At 39.6% G+C, this 12,406-nt stretch overlaps 1 protein-coding gene across 2 annotated transcripts in view; it reads left to right on the plus strand.

Moving 5' to 3' along the window:
• Nucleotides 1–12,406, plus strand: part of LOC106085708 (elongation of very long chain fatty acids protein F-like) — a 103,630-nt gene that overhangs the window by 72,250 nt on the left and 18,974 nt on the right. The window contains exons 1-2 of one of the 2 annotated variants that reach the window (XM_059365334.1): nucleotides 6,996–7,041; nucleotides 12,024–12,358. In XM_059365334.1, the coding sequence (XP_059221317.1) occupies nucleotides 7,011–7,041; nucleotides 12,024–12,358 (366 nt within the window). In that variant the 5' untranslated portion in view covers nucleotides 6,996–7,010. Of the gene's footprint in view, nucleotides 1–6,995; nucleotides 7,042–12,023; nucleotides 12,359–12,406 lie in introns of those variants that run through there. The other variant, XM_059365335.1, reaches the window with a different exon arrangement.

Consider the following 12,406-nt stretch of genomic DNA (forward strand, 5'->3'; position numbering starts at 1 on the left):
GCGCAACACTTTTATATAACACATAATGACTTAAGAACTTAAATTTTGCATGAATGTGTGCAAAATTTTCGACTTTGTATAAAAATCCAGACTCTAGTTATGACTTCCAACATCCGTGCTAAGTATGATCGATTCATAAACTGAAATAGCCCCTTTAAATACTTTAAACCGATCGGATTTGATTTCTTAAAACCCTGGAAGCCTCAATTTTTGGATTTGGCTGAAATTTGACACAACGAATTCCAATATGTGTGGTAAGTTGGTCCAGGTCGGTATACAACCTGATATAGCTCCCATATAAATCGATATGAGATTGAAGGCCCCGGAAGCAACATTGTTGTTCGCTTTGGTTGACATTTTGAAAGTGGTTGTTTATATCACCTACCAACATCCATGATAAGTACTGTCCAAATCTGTGTGTAACTTGACATAAAAACCGATCTCTTGATTAGTTTTCAACAGCCCCCAGAAGCTCTGCTGGTTTGCCAGAAATTTGGTGGATAAAGTTCACACAATCCCTTCAACAATATTTATTTGTAAAACATTTTTGGCAAAATCCATTGTTGTGGGTTCCCATGATTATGCCCGGTCGAAGTTAGCACTTGTCTATGCACTTGCTTATGAGTAAAGTTTTTTTCGGGTTGGCAACACTGATTGCTAATTGTGTCCAAATGTCGCCTGTGAAAGTGAAAAGTGTTCTGTGTACTCTGCCATTTCATTATGGAGAAGCTCACAAACGTGCAACGACTGCACGACATTTATTGTCAAAATTCTTGCTCTAAAATCCACTGTTTTATCGAAAACTTTTATTCAGACTGAATGAACACGTAATCAAGCACAATTGTCGCATATCTGGGGTTAACAACAGCCAAATGTCGTACAAGAGTTACCGATGTATTACGGAAAACTACAGTTTGGTGCCTTTTATAGGCGGGTGATATCTTCGGTCCATTTTTTGCTACAAAGGCGGCCCACAGTGGGATAGAACGCCTTTGACGGTAACGGCAACGATTCTCCCATGGTCGCACAGTGGAATAGAACCGAAAAAAAAACTAGTAAAAAATATGCCATGTGAGAAGTATCTCCAACCAAGAGGGTAGAGGTACCTCTTACCTACTCGCTTACACCTCAGTTCTAACCATTTCAAATTTCAAAAAGATACTTTTACCGGTTTTCAAACGGCATATTTTCTACTTGTTTTTTTTTCGGTTCTATCCCACTGTGCGGCCGTGGGAGAAATGTTACCGTTACCGTCAAAGGCGAACGATTCGAGCCATAATACGTGAAATTTTTTACCTCAATTAGTCTTGGGTCTTGGTTGATATGTGATTTTAGACATATTGAAGAATGCATTCGGTGTTTTGGTTTTTTGGTCCTGTGATTTGATGACTTTTGACTATATCTTGTGGGGTTTTGTGGAGTAGTTGCTCTTCGTGGACAAGCCAAATACGCATTAAGGTTTTATCATATGACATGATTTTATGACCTGTCACTATCAGTATCCCCTTGAATTTCCTTATGTATGTAGGGTCTCCGAGGTACGAAACGAATATGGTCCAGAAAGGACCATATTTAAATATAGCTGACATCTTCCGACTTTGGCTCTTAAGCCCACGAAAGCCGCATCTATTGTTTGATTTCGTTACAATTTGCAACAAAGAGTTATATTGGATCAGTCGACACTAATACCGATTATGGAGTAGCTGCGACCTCAGCAATTTGCCAAGGGCACGTTGAAAACGAGCGGCTGCTGCCTTAATGATGTCTAAGAATATCGTCTCAGCAATTTCTTAATTCCCCGGCGCAGGCAGTGGTTTTCGCAGACGAGCAAGATAGGATTCGTTGCACGGGCCCCAATAACCTCAGAATCAGCGATCTTTATCTGGAAATATTCAGGATAGTCAACGAACATAAGCTCAATTTGTGGCTGGAGCACATGGAGCAATATTACTAAGGTACCAGTTTAGACGAGCTATCCCTCTCAATACCCTGTGATGGACCCGATGAGATGCGCGAGTTTGTTCTACCGTCAATTTATTGTGCACCTCGGAAGTGACAAGGGCAGGAGGTGTGCCATTCGTCGTATTCGTGGTCTCCCAGCCGATGGACAGCCATCAAAATTTACCGTAGACAAAGTTACAAATGTCATTCCTGGCGCCAAGTCATCCACGGATGACTGATGCTGACGAATCTGTATATACCTGGAGTCGAGTACGTTACAACTGTCCTCAACCTGTCTTTGAACACTTTTGTAGGCCATGTCATAGGACGGTCCTCCAAACTATTCAAGGACATCGATGAAACCCGTCCTTCCAGCCAGACCTAAAACACTGGGTCGCGAATTATCTTTGTGGTCGCCAGTAGTTTGTGGAATTTAGGGATAAGAAGTCAACATCTGTATCGAATATGGTGCTGATCGGATTATAATATGAAATAAACGTGTCTTACAGACTGTCTGTTATAAAATTTGATTGTCGACGAATTCACTTACCATGTCTAAGAACAAGTCAGCAATTTTTTTCTTCCTTAGAATTAAACGGACGATCTCCAAAGGACGTTGTAACAGACCTGTCACTTGAATTGCCAAGATATATGATGACATGTTTTTTCACAATGTCGCTTAAAATGTCATGCATGATTTTCGAGACAACTAAATGAAAAAGTCATCAACGATTTGTAGGGCTATATGTCTTCAACGATTTAACATGGTCATGCAGCTTATTTTTAAGAGATCTTGATGACGCGGCCTGCTGGGTGCAAATACTGTGCAAATGTGTCAGTGTGCCCACCACTGCTTTAAATGCCCGGTCGAACTTAGCACTTTTATACTTGCCATACATTAAAATTATTGAGTTATGTTGATCGCCTGCCCTACTTGTTCCCAATGAACTTATTGTGTCTTTGGGTATGAAGAATAATATGTTGCAAAAACCCCGCTGGAGGCCACCGTAGCGCAGAGGTTAGCTGGCCGGGCTATGACGCTGAACGCCTGGGTTCGAATCCTGGCGAGACCATCAAAAAAATTTCAGCGGTGGTTTTCCTCCTAATGCTGGCAACATTTATGACGTACTATGCCATGCTAAACTTCTCTCCAAAGAGGTGTCGCACTGTCGCCCCTTATCATTGAGCTTAAACTTGAATCGGACTGCACTCATTGATATGTGACAAGTTTGCCCCTGTTCCTTAGTGGAATGTTCATGGGCAAAATTTGCATTTGCAAAAACCCCGCTGAAAAACAGTCTATTACTTCACAGAGGGAATCCGTGATGTCACGCTTACAATGCTAAACACTATTCACCTGCACTCATACCCGCTTCTTGTTCACTCGGATTCCCCTATCTCCTGCACTGTTATGGAATCCTTGCACATATACCAGACATTGTTAAAGGAATTGCCACATGTCCTACTTTCGCTACTTACTTGAATCCCGTATTTTGTAGAAGTGTGCCCATAGTGGCGAAAGTCATACTATTTTCACTAAAATTAAACGTAGTGCTTCTTAACGTTTAATTTTTCCACAGTACAACATGCGCATTCATCGCCCACGGTCTTACCGCGTATTGCTTAACATTGACCCAGGTCATTCTGACTAACCTTTGGCCCCTAGGTACCTGTATAAAGTAGGTAATAGTTATGCCTAGATTCGGCATACTCCTGATGACCACATACTTAGTTCTTGATCCAACATCGGTTTGAGGTTGAGGTTTGAGATCCATTCGCTTACTTGTTGACTGTCCTACTGAATTGTAGATACAGTTTCGGATTCTGGGGTTATGACTGATGGTTCGCTTCATCGTATATCGCGAGCCCTCACCAGATAAATGTCTCGGATGTTCTCTTAGCAGCACTTAGGATCGGTGGTAAATTATTGAAGCGGCGAATGGTGTGCTTCCTTTCTAAAGTGATTTAGAAAAAGTATTCTTCTAATTGGTAAATATCCAGCAATAGGTGGCAATGAAATCGGTTCATGGTAAAATTATGTGGAGTTTGTCGGAGCTGTGTAGAATGGCAACACAAACTACTGCTCATTTCTTAAGAACTAAACAGAATGAGCGCATTGAGAAGCATCGCTTTACTCTGCAAACAAATATCAAAAAATTAATTCGCAAAAGTTAAGCAATTTTTATACCCTCCACCATAAGATGGGGGGTATACTAATTTCGTCATTCTGTTTGTAACTACTCGAAATATTCGTCTGAGACCCCATAAAGTATATATATCCTTGATCGTCGCGACATTTTATGTCGATCTAGCCATTTCCGTCCGTCTGTCCCCCCGTCTGTCCCTCCGTTCGTCCATCCGTCCGTCTGTCTGTCGAAAGCACGCTAACTTCCGAAGGAGTAAAGCTAGCCGCTTGAAATTTTGCACAAATACTTCTTATTAGTGTAGGTCAGTTGGTATTGTAAATGGGCCATATTTGGTCCATGTTTTGATATAGCTGGCATATAAACCGATCTTGGGTCTTGACTTCTCGAGCCTCGGCCTTTAGTGCACTGGAAAGTTGTTTAGCTAGATTGTGCAACAGTGTCGCACAGAAAACAGTGAGCCAGACGCTGCTAGTAATGCCTTGAGCTTAAGGGAACGCTCTCTTTACGCGATCAGCGTTTATCTGACAGCTGTGCAACAAATTATCTAATACAAGCGACAATAACTTGGCTTCCTGGTCGTTTGCAAGACACTGCTACAATAACAAGAAATGAAAACTGATTTAAGTACGACCCGGTAAAGGGAAGAAATTACAAATTGCATATGACATAGATAGTTGTGATGTTGTGCGTAATCCAATATTTATGTAGATTTATTTTAATGATAAATGAGCTTAGAATGGAAAGAATATTAATGTGTTCCATTAAATTACATATAAGGCGTTTCGATGTTAGAGACTCTATAAAGTATACACGAACTGCATGCCTCATTAATGGAATGAGCTCAATACATTTGTTTTTTACTTTTTATTATGCTGGTGTTGGAAGTGCTCTTTATGCTTATACGGTCACATAGACTGCAGGGTGCAACTTTCTTACTCTTAACTTTTAGATTGGAAGTTCCAGCTCAATTGGGAATCTAGAAAAACATCAAGGCATTTGGCTGATACTGGCAACTTCAGCGTTATTTCCTGATCAGAAGTCAGGGTAAACGCGGAAGTTTTCCATGTCATACCTTTACCATTTTTGCCAAAAATTCCATAAGACTTCAATAAACCACCAGTATCCATAAAAGCGATAAAAAAAGACCCCACTTCTCGTGATAGCCGACAAGATCCCTAAACTTCAATGTATGCACTCCTTCCTATATTTCAATGTTCCTTAATGTTGCCCTTGTGGAAGGCGAATGGACATTATCTAGGTACTGCAATGTTCAAAAAAAAGGTAAGTAATTGCATTAGAGAGTCTTCTCCAAGAGATGAACAAAGCTGTGTAGTGTCATCCATCTTCCCATGATGTAAGCACGATGACATCTGGAGAACTTATTTCCAATATGTGGATGCAGAATTCTCAAAGAATGAACCACTTATCGGTCCGAAACCCTTGGTGGCTCTATATTGCAGTCCGAAAGCTTTGAATATGAAAAACATTTACATGGTTAGGTTAGATTGAAAGGAGATGTTAATCCGCCCCATGTCATTATGGACATACACCTAAGCCACTAATCGGCTTGTTGTGCGCTCTAAATACTTAAAAGTAACCTGGAAAATGAAAATCTAAGTCCGAAATTCTTTGCTATTTACTAAATCCCTATTGTTTTTCGTGCCACTCCCCTAAGTTGGTTCGTGTTTGGTATTGTGTCGCCACCTAACTGCCGGTGCCTGTTAGCCGCGAAAGCTGGGCTGTGACAGAGGAAACGTTCTTAAGTCTCATCATCTTCTCCACATACCCTACTCATGCTATACTTGCAGCGTCGATTTTGCATAAATAAGCTCGTAGTCCCATGTGTCATATGCTGACCTCCTTCTTACTTCCTTTCAGCAATAGAGTTGTTTTCTCATGATCCGGATCTCCCCATAGGATTTTTGTCGTCCTATCGACAGTTTCGCAGTGCTCAGCGAATTCTCTCCTGGGTCACGGTGCTTCCTGTGGGTATTAAACCCTCCACCTCAGATCCGAGGTTTGGTAACCGCGAAGGTACATCTGCAAAAAATTAAGCGACGACCCTATTACTTCTCTCTCTCTCTCTCTCTGGTTTCCTTAAGTGACCCATGCATGCAGTGTCCTTGGCCATTAGCTTCCGCAGTTTCTTTATAAGCTTGACAAAAACCTCTCTTCTTTGAACTGCAATTTCCTCGTGTACACTCTGAACTTGCCCGTGTAGAGCCCCCATAATTCAATGCTTTCACTTCCACTAGCCGCATTCAAAGACCGTCTGATAACCTCTCATCACCTCTTATCCTTCTTATTAGTTTTTTGGTCTCGTAATGCCGATACGTAGTCCGATGTCATAACAATCTCCAGTATCTGAGCTAGTATATATAAGGAACAGGGGATAATTCTATCATTTCAAAGAGTGCAGTTTAATTTAAAATTCAGCTCAAAGGTATGTGGCCTCCATGATTTTGAGCCCAGGCGTTCGACGTCATAGCCTCTTACTGAACTAGTGCTCCTGGGGTTTAAGTTGCCTCATAGACATGGTGTTGGGTATAGAAAATTCGCATAGGCCGTAATTAATCCATGTTGTGATTTGAGATTGTTAAATAATTATTCTTGCATTACATATGACATAAACAGCAGAACACATGAAAATGTTAATGAAATGGAAGTGTGCCACTATATGCAAACCAATTATGAAATGCGTAAAAGAAGGTTGTTCTTACAAAGTAGCACATGTTCCATATGCATTGAACTTTGATCATTTTTTTATACCATATCTTGGGTTTCATTCAGTTTAGTTGATATATGAAAATTTAGTCGTACAATTTAGTTAGTTCATCTAAGACAAGTCAGACAAGATCATCTAAGGAAGTAGCTTACCACAACGTAACCACAATGAAGGCTATTACAATTGCCATCCAACCCATGCGGGATTTCGTTGAGAGTTTTCGTCTAGGTAGGTAATGGTTTTCACTTTTTTAATTATATTCAATCTTTAGTACGAAAGCCCTCTTTTCATCAAAATATGAGAATATAGAGCAGTGATGGGCACACAAATACGGTGAAAAGTAAAAAATTATGTTTGTCTGAAGGGCAGTAAATCCTGAACGATTAACCAAGCGAAATTGCTATGCAAAATATTAACAATGCGTCGAAATAGAAGTTGCTTACACTGCGGTGCTACTGTTCGTGTTTGCTATGCTTCAGGGTATAAGAATTCATGTGCGGTTCCATGTTGTTGTCCATCCATAATATAGAGCTACGTGGTGCACCGAAGGTCGGAAATGGTCAATGAGGACCTGATGGACTAAAGGATAAGAGACTTTCTACAGCTTACTAACATCAGGTTAGTCCGTCGGCAGAGGATCACCTCAAGGAGGTGTACTGTCTCCTCTACTTTGGAATATAGCTATTAACAATGAAATGCTGATGACGTGGCTATTTCGGTTAGGGGAAAGTTTCCCAGCACTCTAAGAGATTTACTTCAGGAAGCTCTATGTGCGACAGCAAAGTGGGCTACCGCAGAGAATGTTCCATTTGCAGAAAGCGCAAAATACCTGGGTGTTTTGCCGGACAGGAAAATGAACTTCAAATCCAACATTTTGGAAAGGGGAAGAAAGGCCACTCTTGCCCTATACACCTGCAAGAGAGCCATTGGCAAAAGTGGCACGCGGTCTAGTGCCATGCACTGGGTATATACGGCAATTGTCAGACCTATAATGCTATATGGTGTTGTGGTCTGGTGGACTTCGCTTCAAAAGTCCATCAAGTGCTCAATACTTAATAGGATCCAAAGGATGGCTTGTGAATCACAGCCGCATTGAGGACGACATCATCTGATGCACTGATTTTAATGCTACATCTTATGCCTCTGGATATTGCCGCCACCCAAATTGCAGCGACCACTGCCATGAGGTTAAGGTTGCTTTCTCATTGTTCACGTGGGGGCTACGGCTAACACAGTTATCCTTGATACAATGTTCGATGTTCCAGGCAGTGTGGATTGCACCCAACCTGAGCCGCTTTTTGATAAAAGGTACTGTACCACTATTGCTGATAGAACAGATTGGGACTACGATATCACTGGTAACAGAAGTTACATAGACTTCTATAGGGATGATTCCAAACTAAACGACCTGGTGGGCTTTGGGGTGTATTATAAAGATCTAGAACTGGTCATATTGAAAAGTTACCCGACCACTGCAGTGTGTATCAAACGGAGATCCTTGCAATTAAGGAAGTGGTGGATTACGACGATCTTCTCAGATAGCCATTAAATCCCTGGATAACGTATTTCTGAACACAAAAAACGCCCTCGACTGTCGCAGATCTCTTAACGAGATGGCTGAACAGTTCGAAATTCACCTGTTCTGGGTGCCGGGCCACATAGATATCCCAGGGCATTGTAAATCAGACGAGCTTGCGAGACTAGGAACTACCTTACACATTTCAGGGACACTGGAATCTGTCTAGCGACTTGTAGGTTAAGTTTTCAGGACCAGGGCCGAAAGGCAACGACTGATGTCCTGTGAGCATTCCAAAACTATGTGGCCAAATCTAGATTTGAAGAGGTCTACCGCTTTGCTGTCATTGGCTAGAACAGACGTCTCAGTCATTGTGTCCGTCATGACAGGTCACTGTCTAATCGGAAAGCATGCTGACAGACTGAAGGTTGCCAGTAACGACTTTTGCAGAAGCTGTAAGGACATCGAAGAAGAGGGGACTATGTGTATGTGTCGCGCACTAGCAGTTAGAAGGAGTTTCATTTTAGGTTCGCATTTCTTTGAGAACCTGTCTGATTTAGCGAATGTGAACATTCGCTAGTTATTGGACTTTCTAAAGCGATCTGGATGGTTCAACGGTAGGAACTAGCTGGCATCTTCCTTCTTCTGTTCCTGTGGTATCACAAAGGACGAAAACGTCTAAGTGAGTCTGATGGCAGACTGCCACTTAAACCTGACTGACTGATCATCGCCCAGCCCAAACGGCTAGAGCTAGAATCATGAAATTTGCATGAATGTTAGTTTTGGGTCATAGGGGATAACGATGGATTTGGTGATATTCGTACGTTTAGGTACTAAAAAGTACGAAATGGTACACATTTGCCCAGCACCAGGGCTAGAATTGTGTATTTGGGCTCAAATTAAAGAGCGCCTCGATAAAATAAGGTTTGGTTAAAAAAAATTTCAAAAATCCAACCGGAAGTGGGAGAAATAGTGCGTTTAGTACCGCAATTTGTACTATTTGGTACTTTCTTTGTAAATTGAAATAGAGCTCTGAATTGTAGGTACTATATGACAACCTTAGTTGGGTGACTATAAGCCTTTTTGAAATTTGTATATTTAGTTACTAAAAAAGTATCAAAAAGGTACGAAATGGGTGCAGTTTGTACAGGGCTGATGGATCGAGGAAGAATTTTGAAATATAACTTAAAAGACATCTGGTGTAAAATGACGAGGGTGAGTAAAAAAATTAAAAAATTGTACTGGTAACGAGAGAAAACGTATGTTTAGTATCGAAAATTGGTACCATTTGGTCCTTTTTTCACAGACGTAGCTAGAGGTCTGAAAATTGACCTGTAGGTACAACTAAAAATTAAATGATGGATGACTTAATTATCTATTAAAAATTCGTACATTTTGGTACCATATGCTACTTTCTTTACAGATGTAGTTAGAGGTCTGAAGAAAGAAGGAAATATTGGGTTGCCCAAAAAGTAATTGCGGATTTTTCATATAGTCGGCGTTGACAAATTTTTTCACAGCTTGTGACTCTGTAATTGCATTCTTTCTTCTGACAGTTATCAGCTGTTACTTTTAGCTTGCTTTAGAAAAAAAGTGTAAAAAAAGTATATTTGATTAAAGTTCATTCTAAGTTTTATTAAAAATGCATTTACTTTCTTTTAAAAAATCCGCACTTACTTTTTGGGCAACCCAATATTATGGTTGACTAAATGGTCTATTCAAAATTCGTACATTTGTCAAAGGCGTATCATTTTGCACTTACTTTGAGCTAGAGGTCTGAAATTTGGCTTGCAGGTACAACTAGGAATTATATGGTGGGTGACTGTGATCTTTTTACCATTCGTACATTTCGGTACCAATATTGACACCATATGGTACGTTCTTTACAGTTGTAGTTAGTTGACTAAATGGTCTTTTCAAGATTCGTAAATTTTGGTGCCAAAAGGGGTACAATTTGGTACTTTCTTTACAGATGGAACTAGAGTTCTGAAATTTGGCACGTAGGTACAACTAGGAAAAATATGGTGGGTGTCTGTGATCTTTTTACCATTCGTACATTTTGGTACAATATTGGTATTTTTGTGCCGATGGAGATAGAGGTATGAAATTTATCATGTAGGTACAAGTGGGTAAAATATTTTCGGTGAATAAAAAATTTCTTTAAAATTCGTACATTTTGGTACCAAAGTTGGTACCATTTTGGTACTTTCTTTATAGATGGACCTAGAGGTCTGAAATTTGGCATGTAGCTACAATGAGGAAAAATATGGTGGATGAATAAATAACTTATTCACAATTCGTGAATTTTGGTACCATATGGTAGTTATAGGACCGAAATTTTGCAAGTCGGTTCAAAATTTTTAAATTTTGGTACCAAATTTTGGTACCATTTTGTACTTTTTTTACAGATCGAGCTAATTGTCTGAAATTTGGCATGCAGGTACAAGAAGGAAATATATAATGGGAGACTAAATGATCCATTCAAAATTCGTACATTAAGGTACCATAAAGTGCAAAACAATACGAACCAGCTTATCTTTGCCTACAGGAACAGCTCTAATTAAGCAATTTGAACGATGTGGAAGAAAACGTACTAATTGTGGTGCAATTTGTACCTTGAAAGCATATATTAGGCGACTAGAAGATATTCTTTATTCGTATATTTAAGTATTCAAACGTACAAAACAATACATTCTTTACGGAGTAAGATAAAGCTCCTTGCCCCTGTTCCCTAGTGGAATGTTCATGGGCAAAATTTGCATATGGTAAAGCTCTCAAAATTGGGAAACAGTGACACCTCAGGCGACTTAATGATTTTTCCGATATATAGTTATTCTTCATACTATTTGGTATTTTCATTACGGAAGTAGACAGATTCCTGAAATTTTATATGCAGTTATTATAAAACTGCATAACATTATAAATTGAGTGGCTACATTTTGTTTTCGAAAGTTCTACACTAAAAAGGGGGTATCAAAAATCTGGGTAACGAAACGGACCACCGGGATGTTAGTTTACATATAGCTGCCATATAGATCGATATGCTGATTAAGGGTTTTAAGACTACAACAGGAGAATTTTTTACCCGATTTTGCTGAAACTCAGTACGGTGAGTTTTATTAGGCCCATCGATATCCAAACCAAAAATGATACAGATCGGAACATATTTGGATATAGCTGTCATATAGACCGATCTGCCGATTTTGGGTCTTAGGTCTGTAACAGGCGCATTTATTATCCGACTTCGCTGAAATTTGGAAGATGGTCCAAACAAGGCTATATTTAGATCTAGCTGCCATAGAGACCAATCTTCAGTTTTATGGCCTGAAGATCATAAAATGCGCATTTGTTCTCCGATTTTGCTGAAATTTGAAACCGAGAGTTGCTTCCAACCTAAATATGGTTCAGATCGCACCAAATTTAGATATAGCTGTCATATAGATCGATAATCCAAATTAGGGCTTAATCACATGAACAGCGCAATTATTCCCTGATTTCGCTGACATTTCGAACTGTTATTTGTATAGAACTTCTCGGCAACTGAACCAAATATGATACGGATCGGACTATATGTGAATATTAATGTGGATATAGTAGTGTTTTATCAAAAGTTCAGCACGACCGACTTAATGCGTTTTTACTTCTTTTTTATTTAACATTTTTTAATGTTTAATTTTTTTGTTTTCTTTTATAGAGAAACGTATTACCACTAACCCCATGCTTGGCAGTCCATATGTGATGATAGGAACTATTGCCCTCTATTTGATAATGGTACTCAAAGTGGCACCCAAATTAATGAAGAACCGACAACCTTTTAAAGTGGATCTTTTAATGCAGATCTACAATGTTTTACAAGTTCTACTCAATTTGTTCATCTTCTACGAATTGATGTGTTATAGTTATTTGAGATCTGATTTCAGTATACTTTGCCAAGGACATGATCCAAATGATGTAAGACTGAATACACTGAAATTGCGCAGACCAGTTTTGTTGTATTTGATATCAAAATATTTGGACATCTTTGATACGGTGGGTAACAACAGGGGCATTTTTGTTTCGTTTTATTTGATAATGGTA

The sequence above is a fragment of the Stomoxys calcitrans genome, chromosome 3 (assembly GCF_963082655.1).
Source record: "Stomoxys calcitrans chromosome 3, idStoCalc2.1, whole genome shotgun sequence".
Classification (NCBI taxonomy): Eukaryota; Metazoa; Arthropoda; class Insecta; order Diptera; family Muscidae; genus Stomoxys; species Stomoxys calcitrans.